This window comes from Diaporthe amygdali, assembly GCF_026229845.1.
Source record: "Diaporthe amygdali strain CAA958 chromosome Unknown NODE_3_length_2959817_cov_65_330692, whole genome shotgun sequence".
NCBI lineage: Eukaryota > Fungi > Ascomycota > Sordariomycetes > Diaporthales > Diaporthaceae > Diaporthe > Diaporthe amygdali.
The window spans coordinates 2,256,974-2,270,973 of NW_026517023.1; the positions used below are offsets into that span (position 1 = coordinate 2,256,974).

Sequence of the window (14,000 nt, forward strand, 5' to 3'; positions counted from 1 at the left end):
CAGCCAAAGCAGAGCAACAATTCTACTGCTTCTTGTTTAGAATATCACTTGACACCAGAGCATGGTCAGAACTCGATTGCTACCAATGTGATAAGGTTTTTGCTTCGGTATCGGAAGGTTTAATCCGGCGAACGGGCAAAAGATGTATTTGGGCGGGGTGGAGGTGTTCTTGTCTGGCAAAGTTTATTCAGCGAGACGTCTGGATCATACCAGGTAGACCGAGCAAAGGAGTGTTACTCTCGATGAGCGGGCACGAGTTGTTGCCGCGATTCATGACATGCATCTCTAAACTCAACGTCACCCAATGCGGTCCCCGATATTCTGGGCTTGTTATGACATGCTCTGAATCTTGATCGCAGTATTCAAAGACGCCAAGCTGATGCGACAAGGCCTCCTCCTGTGTACACATCATCGGTCTTTCCCATTTCTGACTCGAATAACACACGGGCTTTCCAACCACATTCTAGTGCAACACGACGGTCCAGAGCGAAGAGACTCCTGCTTCCATGCCGGCCATCTCGGCTCGATGTTTGTTTCTCCTTGGCCTGGCCCGATCACCTTCCACCCCAGGTGGCGAACACCAACCTGTGCATTCTCCAGTGCCAGAGACTCACCGCGGGTATCAAGCCCGTCTCCGGCACATGTATTGGCAGCATGCAGACGAGACAGCCGGAGCTGTTTGTCGCTCTCTCAATAACTTGGTCATTTGCGACATTGACTCTAGTCCTACGGCTGTTATGCCGGAGGATTACGAAGAATCGGCTGTGGTGGGATGATTACTTCGCAATTATCGCATATGTAAGAACCTGCTGAGACTTAAACTCAGGCTGACTCCCAAGCCGTCGCGTCATGGTGATAGATTTGTTGCTGAAGTCGACTTGCAGCTACTCAATGTAGGCGTTTCTGCTGCAATTATCAAATGTGAGAGCTTGCATCAGCATTCATTTTTCGCTCTGATAACGTCTGACATCTCATCAAATAGGGACCAGTGACGGCTTCGGTCTACATGTGAAAGACATCGGCCGACCTGAACAAGAAATCCTTCGTAATGCAAGGCTGGATCTGTTCATCTTGGAAATGTTCTACATACCCTCGCTCAGTTTCTCTAAGCTTGCTGTACTTGCATTCTACTGGAGAATCTTCAACAGCGTCAGAAGTGCCAAGGTTTCGATCATCGTGCTCGCAGTCATAGCGATCTTGTGGCTAGCAACACGGGTGAGTTTTCTCGCGAGGATTCCTCCCCTTAAGTCTGTGATGACAGCGTCCTGGAGTCCACATCGGGCTTGTTTTCCTTTCAAAATCCCCATTGTCCGTCGAAGTCAGCAGCTAAATAGGAACATGAAGCTCGTTCTCAACGTACTTCACTGCATACCAGTACATGCATATTGGGATGCTTCAGTGCTCGGAGCTAGGTGTCCCTACCGAGATCCACCCTTCTATCATGGCAATGTCTCACTTCAGTACATACACCTACTTGCCGACATTGCTCTTCTTATTATCCCCGCCCTACAAGTGCAGAAATTGCGATTGAATCGAAGTAAGAAGTTCGGCCTCACAGCCCTTTTTATGTTTGGGATTTTTGTCTGTGCGGCCACGATCTCAGTTATTGTGTACTCGACCAGATATGATCCTAGCATCAGCACCGAGTTCTCATGGAGCGTGGCCAGCATCTTCATTTGGACAATCGCTGAAGTTAACTTGGCCATCGCATCAGGTGAGCACCAACATTCTTTCATTCGCATATGGCATGCTAAATTTGTCATCTCTCAAGCCTGTCTCCCTCTCTTGCGCCCCCTTTTCAAGTCAATTGTCGGAGACTCTGCCTCAAAGTCAAGGGCGCCACCTAGATTGCCGACACTACCTGGCTACCGAAGGAAGGATCTGAACCAGAACAGACAGCTAGAGAGAGTCTCGACACGGACCTTGCGGAAAGCAAATGTTTGGGCACGCTTCAAAAGAGCACGGAAGGGCCCAAAGCCCGATGAGATAGAGATGAGGGCCCCTCGGCCAGATGGACAAGGGCGGCCAGGTTTGTTCGACGGCACACCCGGGTCGGAGGTGGCTGCAACCACACAAGAGCCCTCCACATGCCATGATTACTCGACATCAGCGATAGTGGTAAAGAGTGAGCTGTCTGTAGAGGTAGCCAGAGCATTATGAGTATGAAACCCTTTCACATCTGGTTTCCTGGGCGTGCTCTCGCGGAAACCTGTCTCCAATATTGTGACATCGCATTTCTCAATTCACCTAGCCCCGGTCAGGTCTCACTGCAAACTCTTCTCGGCATCACCCGTTTTGCATGCAGGCATAGCAGGTACCGCATGATGAAGTGAAGTCTTCTATCGCAAGATTTCACATCAAGACGGCCTACCGAAGACACAAGGCTTGCCGGTCTCCAGGCATCCAGGCTTTCGACATTCGATCTAGGAGCTTCCCATATTTTGAGTAATTAAAACCTAGATTTTCAGTACCTGGCAGCTTCCCTTCTGGAATGATTTGAGAGGCTTGTCAAGAAGTCAGCCCCGTTTTCCTTCCCACCCCCACCACCCAGACCAGCACCTGGAAACTCAAAAGTCACGGCATCCAGTTTCTTCTTGTCTCGGTACCCTTTGGTCGGACCGATCGTGCAATTGATACCCCAAACCATTCAATACCGCAACAGTAAGGGACATTTTGAAGGCTGTTGTGTCTCGTTTTCTTCAAGCATCTCCCGTCACGTTCGAGACACGGTATCTTTGCGACCTCATCCCAGCACGACAAAGGTCGAAAACCTCCTCAAGCCTTCCATTAACACGTACTACGAGCCCCAGCGCCAAAAGGTTTCGCACACTACTGCCCTAGAGTCTTGTGAATTTCTGAACTCTCGAGTCTCCACACCAGCGTCCACGATGCTGTTTACATTTCTCCTTGGCCTGCTCCATCTATGGGCGGGCGTTTGCGATGCTGACGTATCCATGGACGATTTCAACCCGGTCCCATTCATCTACAGCAATGACTACCTCGCGGCCAATTCGAGCGACAACAAAGTTATCATCGCCATTGCGAAGAAGGGACAGTGCATGAGCTACTTCGGATTCGCAAACGCTACCCTGGAAGGCCTGGCCTCTTGCGAACTGTTTTGCAATCCCCCTCAATACAACACTTGGGACGTGAGTACTCTTCCGTGGCATGGTGAGCACTTTGGATGCATTCCATGATGGCGACGCCCCGATATTTTAATTCTCTTGAAGGCTTGAAAACACTGACAGCTTCACTTGCAGTGTATTGCTGGTGACCTGCAAGAAGATGACTGGAGCAATGTCTTCACCGACGAACACCTATTCGAGTGGACCCCCGGCACCTGCAAATGTTGGAACTCCTCTGAACCAACACCCTCAGTTGAAGGGGACTTTCCTGCGAGCCCAGCCAAAGATCTAGCAGCCGCTGAAGCGACGAAAGAGGTCCGGGACCTTTCAACTTACGGGTACAGCGTGACTCCGTATAGCAACAACCCCGAGGATATGGCTGACTGGAACTTCTGGTCCATCGACTTTCCCAACGCCAGGGTAACAAGTGGCTGTTCTTGCATCGGGATTTTCGGAGTCCCAAAAGACAACAACGATCGCCACGTTATGCGCATATACGAAATCTGGGCTGGGCGCGATGAGCGTGACCCTACTCAGAAAGCATTCATGCATGACGACGTCATCGGTTTCTGGAGGCTCAATCCGTTGAACAGGAACCTTGACGATCTCAAAGAACTCGTTTTCAACACAGTTATCGAGCAAACACTCAACGATATGGTCATTCGCGTATACCGGATGGTGGGAGCTGACTTGATGCAACCGCTCGGGATCTTTCGAGATGGGCAGACCAATGGAGAGCAGCAGGCTTTCCAGCTAATCCTCACTCAGTCCAAGTTCGGCAGGAGAATGCAGCAGGCGATAGACGAGTTCGAGGAGTTCAAGAACCGGAGAATCGAGGCCTTTTACTTCACAGATGCCGACGAAGGGTTTGACTTTATCATCTATTTTGATGGATTTGCTCTTTCGAAATGGCAATTCCAGACTCGGGCGGTGATTCCGCGGGCATGGCAGACAGGCACATTGTGGGCTCAATCTGAGCAAGTTGAGAAAACGATGACCTCGAAGATTCGCCTGGTTGACACTTGATTTCGCAAGCGATTGCTCCTAATAGAATCCAAAGCGTAAAAGGAATACTACAAAAATGTGGGGAAGGATAATTCAGATACAGCCTTTCGCTGATTCATGACAAAACACCGAGTGTTGTGAATGTCCACGATGAACCTCTTCAAATCCATCTATGCCCTTTGGGTGTTTGGCAATCAGCCGCTTCATTTCCTCCTTGACCCTACAGAATATTATGTCAGAATACTGTTTCAAAGTTAAGGGGTCATTTCCTTCTTACAATTGCCGTAGAAATGCGCGATGTTCGTGTAGCCCAGCGTTGATGATATTATCCCGCCTATTTTGTTTAGCACACAGGTAAGCATTTGATGTCTGGGTGGTTGTCAAGGCGTGGGAAGCACAGCTTCTGTGCACACTTGCATTGCATATACTGCGTTGCGATCATCGAAGTCCTTCTCCGGTTGCGATGGACTGGCAGCCTCCAGGTACTTGCTAGCGTGTTCGCCTGTGAATCGATATCGTGGCTCTCGCATCATGCCGAGATCGACTGGCAAGATGAGATGATCAGCAGGAAAAACAAAACACTCCCAAGGGGAGCAATCCACTCACGCTCGTTGTGTGCATAGCAGCAACATGAGTCGAACAATATCACGCGCTGCGTGTCCCTGTCGATCTGCACGTTACCAGGCCAGACGTCGCCGTGGACAAGGACCGGCTGGATGCTTCTGCCTCCCGTCTGAAGTGGTCGCAACAATCTCGGAATGACCTTCTCAAAGAATTCACCAGCGATCTCGTCCATCTCCGGGTCCGGCCCCCGGATGCTTTGCTCCCATTCAATGTCGGATCGCAGCTAGCGACTGAAGAACTCTTCCCACGTATCGCACCATTCATTGACCAATGGTACGATGCCGTTGAAAGTGGTTGTATGGAAGCCAAACTGTCCTGTAGGAGATGCAGAAGTCTTGTGCAATTTCTCAAGGACCTCGGCTAATTGTACTGGCTCAGGAACTTTGTCGCTGAGGTTACGAAATGGCGTCAGGAAGAAAGATGCCGAGGAGTCGAGTTCCAGAGGCCCATATGCCAATGGTATTGCAGCGTTGTCTGGCAGATACTTGAGAAGCTCTGCTTGGCTCTCATACTCCCCTTTGGCGAGCTCGAGATGGCGAGGTCGGCGGATTATCTGACGATGTCACTATCAGCAGCTGCACTTAGGAGGATATCTTAGATTGTGAGAACCTTCAGGAAATACACCAGGTCTTTCCCTTCGCTCTCCACCTCGACCTTGTACCCAGTTGACCAGCTTCCAATACCATGTGCGTTGACAGAGACGACCTCGCAACCGTGGGGAAGCACTTGTTATGCTAAATTTAGAAACATGCCTGACCCGTCAGTTTGAGGTGTCTTAGAGACATGACGTACCGGCCAAAATAGCAGGATCACGCGTTTCGTTCATGGCGTCGTTCAATTTCTTCCTCGATAGTAGTGGAAACGATCGTGCATGTGCTGTGAGCGTTCATGGTGGGAGAGGAGTTGCCGCAGGGCGCGGGGTGACGTTTAAATCCGGCCCCAGGACGCCCGAGACCGAATGAATGCTCAACTACCAACACAATCTTGGCAAGGCTCAGGAAGCTCTCAAGACGTACCCATTTAGTACAATGGGCTTTTCATTCCCCCTGTTGGGAGCTTCAAATGCCATTATTAGCAGAATAAAATGTTGCAACTATTCTAAAGTCTCGTTATGGCTAGCAAGAGTATGAAGAGTTCTAGTCTCTCTGCGGCAGATATCAGCTCCACGCGTAAAATTCGTTGCAATGCAACGTGATCCTCTTTGACTCATCACCACCTTTCCACCTCAGTGATGGAATGCTTCTTCGATCTCGCTGCCCGCTTGCCACCTTCACCCCATACTCGTCCTTCAGAATTTTCAGCGCCTGGAGGACGGCTGAGTTTGCATCCCACACGGTCACTTTGGGTAATGACCATGCCAAAGCCTCTTCTAAAGCGTCTAGTAGTAGAGAGGCCACCTGCTCGGCCTGTTCTTGACTCGACGCTTCAGGGAGATGGATTCTCAGCACAGCTAACTGGTGCTTTCTGAAATCATGGTACCAATATATCCATGATTCTTCGGACCTGCTGATCGCGCCGCGATTTTCGGTCACCTTTCCTTGTTTGGAGGCCATGAAGCTAGCTCTTTCTTGCAGTAAGGTAATGAGGTCCGCGGAAGGGGCAACGGCTGCAAGAATTTGGTCCTTGGAGACCTGCGTCTTCTGCGTCTCTTTTGTCACGCTTTCTACATCCCTTTCACAAAGAGTTATCATGTCTCCAGAAGTCAAGAAACGGGTTCCGGACGTGCTCGATCGCCTGTTCAAAGTGGAATTGGACGCAAGCGTCAAGATAGACTCAAAAGCAGGAAGCGGGCCCCAGCCTCTTTTGGCGTAAAACTTCGATACCGATCAGCATGTTGCCCACTCTCTCAAATCAGCAGACTCACGTCTCCAATGCTGGTGTACAGCATACTTGCTGTGCCTGCTCCAGGCCCATCCATCCACTCTGCCACATGGCTCATCAAGACAGACGCGAGGCCAGCGTTCCTGTACTCTGAGTTTGTGATGACGCTGGCTATGCAGTAGCCATCCTGCTGGCGCAAGGCGGTCTGACCGTCTTTGACGAGCAAGAATCTGTGGAGCGTCTTACACGTCGCGAGGATGCAGTCGGGATCATTCGTCGGGAAAAGGCACCAGTAGCGTCTCCCTCCGTCAACAGCGAGCGGGAGACTGCCGAGGTAGTACTCCAGTTCTACATACTGGTCCTGGGATAAAGGTGCAGCGAAAGCTGATCCGGCGAGCCTGCAGCACTGCAGCTGCTGTTCAGGTGTTGCCTCTCCCACAGCGACTTCGAGGGGCCCGCCCGGGAGCTTGAGCGTGGTTGTAGCCAGTCTTAATGCCATGACAAGATGTGGTTAGTTATATTGATGGCCTGCTTCGATCAACATCTAAGCCCTGACGAACACAGGGAGGGATGCTGGGAACATCCTGTACCGGCGGTGGACGGCAAAATGGTCAGGATATCTCCTAACCCTCGTGCGCTTCCGGCTTGCACATGTTTGTCATGCACTGCATAATTGGCTGCTCTTGCCGGCTGCCAAATTGTATATCCAGTTCATTCATTCATGTTTCTGGAGAAATAGATTGGTGTTGGAGATCCAAGTCTTACATCCAGGGATAATCTGAAGTGGTTCTAGCTGCAGTACATATTCAGTTTGCGTGCTCAGACCAGTGTCGTCGAGCGCCGACTGAGGCTCTGTCTGGATCGACCGGATCGACTGATTTTCCAGCACACCCGAGAGCCAAATCTGAACCCAATTCGGCGAATCAAAGAAGCCGGCCGAAAGTCGGCGCCAGGTGAAGCAACAGAGGCGCTTCAATTTCCGCGACTCGATAGGGTGTTTCGAAACATCTCGCTTGAAGGGTCCCACAGCCCTGCTCATCTCCGTCAATGTCATCAGAGTTCGGCCAAGCAGCCAAGCGGCCAAGCTCGGCCTAGATCCCACACTGGCCACTGAGCACTTTCACCACACGAGAGCCGCAAAGCTTATGGACCTCAAGACTCTGGTATCTTGTATATCTGGAACGTATTGGATAGCCGGACTTGGTCGACACTTACTTGCACCTCTGCCTCGTCATATCCACGGCCAGCTGTGGTGATAATATTTCCGTTGCAGCAATCAAAAGCGTTGTGCACGATGTGCAGAGCACGTCTTGGGCATGATGGAAAAGAGTGGCCGCCCCTGGAAATGTTCCCATTGGTGCATTAACCCTGCTGAGAAAGGCTGTCCACTTTTCGCTCAGGGGGCCATCATCAAGCTCAAACGACATTCCCCAGCGGCGCATCGTGGACCCCGGTCTGTTTCCCCTAATGTTTCCTCAAAACAGACCATCCTCCCGCGCTTGCGGGAAGAAAATAGACCAATGGCAGTATCTCACTATCTAAGTCGTCTCCGCCGAGGGCCCCGACCCACTGGGAACACAGCAATCTGGGTGTTAACGGTGAACTTCAGGTACTACTCCTGCAATTACATGGGCATCCTCCCTGCCAGGGGGGCCAGAAGGAGCATGACGGTTGAATAAATATCACGAGCCTGAATTCTTCACTCGCTCTCCATCTGGTCTTTTCTGCATTGTGCTGCTGTGTCTCTCACTCACTCTCTTCGACGACCACTCTTTTCGTTCGCTTCATTCTTTAAGCAATTCGCTCTTTTAGGCTCCGGATAGCCCTCTAGCAAGACAAGGATCTCATCAGAAGCATCCATCTTTTTTCCCAAAACAAGACTCAGTAGTTTCACACGTCGACCAACAGGTTATTCCTCAGTCAAGATGATGAAGCAATCCGCCCTCGCTACTCTCGCCGCCTACCTCGTCGGTCTGGCCGCCGCCGGAACCAAGGTTTGGGATGGCAGCTTCGACACCCTGACCACTGCCGACCTCGCCGACTGGTCCTGGTCCAACCAGGAGGGCCCTTACCAGTGGTACATTCACGGCACCGCCGATACCTCCAAGTACCTCGACTTCAGTGCCGATGCCGCCGGCCCGGGAGCCACCAAGGGCGCCAAGGTCACTCTCGACAGCACTGCCTACTGGAACGGCCAGAACATGCGCCGGACCGAGCTGATCCCCTCCGTCACCGACACCAGCTCCATCACCTCGGGCACCCTGTACTATCACTTCTCGATGAAGCGCGAGGAGACCAACGCACCCTCGGTGAACCGCGAGCACCAGATCGCCTTCTTCGAGTCGCACTTCACCGAGCTCAAGTACGGCTGGATCTCGGGCGAGGCGGGCGAGTCGGACGACCAGCTCCGGTGGTACGCCAACTCGCAGAGCCAGTGGAACGTGACGCTCGAGGCCGGCGTGTGGCACAACTTTGCCTACGAGATCGACTTCGACGCCAGCACCGTCGCCTTCTGGCACTCGACCGGCTCCGACGAGCTGACCAAGGCCGTCGAGGCCGTCAAGGCCAGCGTGAGCTCCAACGGCGCCGACTGGCACGTCGGTGTGCTCGAGCTCGCCCGCGACGGCTACGAGGACGCCACCGAGGACCTCTACTTCTCGGGGGTCTACATTGAGAGCGGTGACCTGACCACCACCTTCTCCAGCGCCGGCTCCTCCGGCTCCGACTCCGGTGCCGCCGCCTCCTCCGCTGTGGCCTCTTCCGCTGTGGCCTCTTCTGCTGTGGCCAGCTCCAGCGTTCAGGCTGCTGCATCTAGCTCTGCCCCCGCTAGCTCCGCCGAGGCCGTCGCTGCTTCTTCCTCCTCTTCCTCCTCCGCTGTCGCTGCCACTACCTCTGCTGCTGTGGTCCCCACCGCTGCCGCCCCAGCCACCACCGCTCTGGCTTCAAGCAAGACGTCTTGCGTCAAGAGGACCAAGACTGTCTACGTCACCCAGTCCGCTTAAGCGATGAAGGGCGTCGTCGATAGTGTCTTAGGTTGTTGAGGATGATGAGGAGAGTGAGCGGTGTAGCAACGTTTGCATCGGGTCGGCGCCGGATAGCGCAACTTCCTGTACATAGACTTACCTTGTGCTTCGTGTCAATACTACTTGCTTCGTGCTGAATTGTTTTCCCTCAACAAGTGACATTGTCTTTCCTATCTTCTATGAGATGTGTGAACGCTCAACGATCTTCATCACAACTGAGTCTAAATGTAGCATGTTGTGGCGGAATGTCTCTTGACGTTTTGCTATTGTGTTGATCTCGTCGGCGCCCCATGTCTTCTCTGCCGATTCGTCTTCAGTCGCTTCACTGGGTGTGTTTCTGAGCGTACTTGCTTCAGTTGTTTCTATGGAAGTGGACAAATCCTGTGCTTGTGCCACACACGCATCCATAGTGGCTGTAGGTCAAAGCTGCGTGTCTGCAGTGTGTGGGTTGCTTGCGAGATATTCCACACGATGACCCTCAAATTTCCCCTTGCACTGGTGGATGGGACTCACTGACTTTCCCTGTCACAATCTCGTAGCATTCAGTGGTTTTTCCTTGGTGTCGAGGTGCTTTTGGGCTGTGCTTCCGGGACCACAAGGCTGCTGTGGCTGGTGGACAGAAGACAGGAGTGGAAGTGCGCATCATCAAATTGCCGAGCCAGCGAGCCTTCCTTCACGCAAACCAAGAATTTCACTTGGTGCCTTCGACGAGGATTTTCGGGAAACTGAACCCAGCCATTTCCGTCCCGGGGAGTAAACCCGAAGGAGCAGAATAATTTTGAAAAATCTCCCAACAGAAGCGAGGGATACCCCAGTGTGAAGTGCATGGTCGTCTTCTGGGTTGATAGAAATGAACTTGCTGTCAAGATGACCTTCAAAAACCTCGGTTTCTTTTTCTGGAGCAATAACAGGCTGGTTATTGCAGTCATCCCGTGGCTTGATGTGTTGGTCGAGGATGTAAATGACGTCGAGTTGGTCGAGTTGTAGAAGGTTCTGTACATCGCCGTAAGAACTCCAAGAAGGCACGAGTAGAGGATACCACCATCCATGCTGGTTAGGAGGGTTTAATGGAAGTTCCAGGGCAAGTAGGCGCGGGGAAGGACGTTTGTCGCGATCGCAAAACTGTTTCTCCACCCGGCCGAAACGAGGATTTGATGGGGACACAAAGATACCATTATTCGTTTTCTCGATACGGACACACACAATGTCGCTGGTCTGCACCATGTCTGAGATGCTGTTGTGAGACTGCTCTCTGCCCAAAGAATTGCCAGTTGTCTTATGTTTCAAACACACACTTCTCGCTTCAATGCAGACGTCCAAGAGCTCCTGCCCAGACCATCGGAAAGAAGGATCATCCTTAGACTTGGTAACCTCCCAGCGCATTTTCTGGCCCTCTCATATCCAGGACGATAATCATCACGCCAGCAAAAAATCTGTCGGTCACAAAACAAGCCACCCTCAGCACCGTCTGAATCGACTATAGGCTCCAGAAAGTGAATCCTTGGCCCAGGTGCTGCGCAAGCGAACTCCCAGACACGAAGGCGCAGTTCGCTTGGGAGAAGCTTGAATAGGGTGAATGTTTCAGCTGGAGGCCGCTGCGTCACGCTCGGTCCCATAAGGACGTCTGAAGTAGCTGGAGGCGAGAGGACCAACGGTTGAGATGGTCGATCGGGGCTCATGTGGTCAGGAGGGAGCTTTGAGAGCTTATTCACGCTGGAATCGGCCGCCATGGTTTGGAATGGTGCACATGGTCAATATAGACAATGTGTTGCTTCTTGGTTGGACGGGACATTTAGGAGATGGAAAGTTGGTGCGTGAGGTGAGAGCAGTCTGGTTTTTGTGATGGGTGGCAGGGTAAAGGGGTAGGGATACACGTTGCCCAAGTAAACATGCAGCTCAGAGCGGTTGACTCAACGCGTCTGCCTTCAAGTGATCCGCGGGCAAAGGGGCCGGTACTTCAACGCGAGCATGGGGAGGGGTGGGAGGGTTCATTAGGCATCCACTACATCAAATTGGACCTGTAGTTCTAGGCACCAAGCTTGAGAACAAAGCTTTAGGCCTGTTCTCGCCTTGCTCTGAACGCTTTTCGTGTCAAATGGCTGTTTTATGCTATTGTAGGGTGCAGGGTAAGCTTTAAGCTTACATAATCAAGGGGCAAATCTTAGGCAAAGACTTTAAAAAAGCATTACTTTAACTATAGTTTTTATAAATAAACTAACCTATATTCTTTTAAATTTAATACCTATTATATATAATTGTAATATTTATACTTTAATTAAAACCTAAATGCCTTTTATTTTTTTTAAAAGCTTTTATTTTTAATGTTTTATTATTTTTTTACTAATATACTTTTAAGTATTTTAAAAAACTAGTAAAATAGGCTTTTATAGTATATACTTTATTCTTTATAATTACTTATTTTTAATAGTAATTTAGCTTAAGTTTATTAGTTTAATACTTTTTATAAGTAAATAAATTAAAGCCTTAAAAATTAAATACTAAAATATATTTAATAGTTAATTATAAAAACTACATATTCTATTATTATTAAAAATTATTATTTAAAGATTGCGCTTTAAACCTTAATAATAAATAATTAGGAAATCTAACAGCTTTAAAGTAATAATTATTAAAAAATAATATTCTTAATAAAATATAATTAGTATTAAGAATTTAAAAATTTATATTAATTTAGTTAATTTTTAAAATTAATAAAAAATAGTTTATTAACTAAAAGTATTTAAAAAAAGAATTACTAGTTTAATAAAAAACTTAGCCTTATTTTAAAATAAAAAGGATTAAATTTAAAAATCTCTTATAAAATTTTAAATATATTAAAAAGATTAAATAATTATAATATTAAAAAGTACTATTAACTATAAGGCTTAAAAAGTATATTTTAATTTAAGCTTATATTTATATATAAAAAAGAGTTAGTATTATACTTTATTAAAATAAAAAAAATTAAAAAATACTTAAAATAAATTTTATTTACTTTATTTTAATAATAATAGTAAAAAAAACTTTAATAATAAGTTTTATTTATTAGTTTATTAAAACCTTATAATAAAATTATTAATATTTAATTAAAATTTAAAAGATTTTAAATTTATAAATTACTTAATAAAAAAGGAAAAATATTTAATTATATCTAAATACCTTATTATTATTATACTAAATAAGTATATAAAGGAATATTTAACTTATATATTTTACCAACTTATTTAAAAATATATTATTATTAATTTTACTATATTATTTTTATTTAAACTTACTATTATCTTTTATACTTAATTAAATCTTTATAAATAAAAAAATATTTAGTTTAGGCTTATTTATAAGTAATAGTTTTACTAAAAGTCTTTCTCTTTTTAAGTAATTAAAACCTTTTTTTTTTTAAAATAATAAAGAATAAAAATCTTTTTAATATACTTATACAAACTATTAGCTAACTATTAATTATTTTACTAGCAAAATATAATTCTTTTTTTTCTTTATCTTAAACTTTTAATTATAAATAAATATAAAAAAAAAATATTAAAAAAAAAAGTAATTAAATAAAAAAATTTAACTTATTATTAACTTTACTTAATTAGAAAAATAATAATAGCTAAACTCTATAATTTTTAACTTAATTACTAAAAATTCCTTTTATTAGTATAATTTAAAACTTATATATTATTAACTTAATAATAATAGTATAAATATTTCTTTTATTATTATAAAGTATAAATATACTAAAATTTACTAATATTAATATTATTAAATATATTAATAGTTTTAAGTAAACTACTTAATAGTTTATATATTATAATAATTAAATCTTACTTCTCCTTAAGCAATAATATATTAGCTTAAAACTTTTATATACTATTAAAAAGGTTACTATAAATTAGCAATTTTAATTAATATAAAAGCTTAAATTAATATAATATTTTAAAGCTTATAATAAAATTTCTTAAATTAATTTAATAAAAATTATTAAAAGCCTTTTTTACTAAAATTTTAGTAATAATATTAAAAAATAAAAATAAAAAGTTACTAATTATAATTAAATCTTAAATAATACATTTAAAAATACTATTAATATAGCTTAGCCCTTTTATAAAACCTTACTATTTTAAATTAAAAAGTAATTTAAAAAAAAAGGCTTAAATAATATAGCTATTAAGAACTATACTTAAATTAACCTTAAATATATACTTTTTAAAATTCTTAATTAAAAAATAAAATATATAAAGCAAAATTGCTACTTTACTATTTATACTCTTTTTAATTATTTATAAAAAGCTATAAAGTTTTAGTAATATTTAATACTAAATAATAAAAATAATATATAATTATAAAAACCTAAATTAAATTAATAAATTAGTTAAATATAAATAAAGAATACTTTTATAAA

General features: G+C 45.5%; 5 protein-coding genes across 5 annotated transcripts; 2 read left to right on the plus strand and 3 right to left on the minus strand.

Annotated features, from left to right (window-relative positions):
• Positions 1-585: 585 nt before the first annotated feature.
• On the plus strand, positions 586-4,151 carry J7T55_003098 (uncharacterized protein; the record flags this gene model as incomplete). Its single annotated transcript, XM_053138241.1, has 9 exons — positions 586-798; positions 885-921; positions 983-1,215; positions 1,462-1,714; positions 1,772-2,125; positions 2,252-2,292; positions 2,552-2,661; positions 2,753-3,149; positions 3,261-4,151. 9 exons carry the CDS (start codon positions 586-588, stop codon positions 4,149-4,151), a joined length of 2,529 nt encoding a protein of 842 aa, XP_052998965.1.
• Positions 4,152-4,223: 72 nt separating this feature from the next.
• On the minus strand, positions 4,224-5,580 carry J7T55_003099 (uncharacterized protein; the record flags this gene model as incomplete). The annotated part of the gene is made up of 7 exons (XM_053138242.1): positions 4,224-4,350; positions 4,408-4,464; positions 4,542-4,674; positions 4,737-4,948; positions 5,012-5,307; positions 5,364-5,479; positions 5,547-5,580. The coding sequence occupies 7 exons, from the start codon at positions 5,578-5,580 to the stop codon at positions 4,224-4,226; spliced, it is 975 nt and encodes a 324-aa protein (XP_052998966.1).
• Positions 5,581-5,911: 331 nt separating this feature from the next.
• Positions 5,912-8,017, minus strand: J7T55_003100 (uncharacterized protein; the record flags this gene model as incomplete). The annotated part of the gene is made up of 4 exons (XM_053138243.1): positions 5,912-6,568; positions 6,619-7,041; positions 7,378-7,606; positions 7,791-8,017. The coding sequence occupies 4 exons, from the start codon at positions 8,015-8,017 to the stop codon at positions 5,912-5,914; spliced, it is 1,536 nt and encodes a 511-aa protein (XP_052998967.1).
• A 483-nt stretch (positions 8,018-8,500) lies between these two features.
• On the plus strand, positions 8,501-9,577 carry J7T55_003101 (uncharacterized protein; the record flags this gene model as incomplete). The annotated part of the gene is made up of 1 exon (XM_053138244.1): positions 8,501-9,577. The coding sequence occupies one exon, from the start codon at positions 8,501-8,503 to the stop codon at positions 9,575-9,577; it is 1,077 nt and encodes a 358-aa protein (XP_052998968.1).
• A 198-nt stretch (positions 9,578-9,775) lies between these two features.
• On the minus strand, positions 9,776-11,328 carry J7T55_003102 (uncharacterized protein; the record flags this gene model as incomplete). The annotated part of the gene is made up of 4 exons (XM_053138245.1): positions 9,776-10,011; positions 10,112-10,207; positions 10,294-10,992; positions 11,055-11,328. The coding sequence occupies 4 exons, from the start codon at positions 11,326-11,328 to the stop codon at positions 9,776-9,778; spliced, it is 1,305 nt and encodes a 434-aa protein (XP_052998969.1).
• Between the last annotated feature and the right edge of the window lie 2,672 nt (positions 11,329-14,000).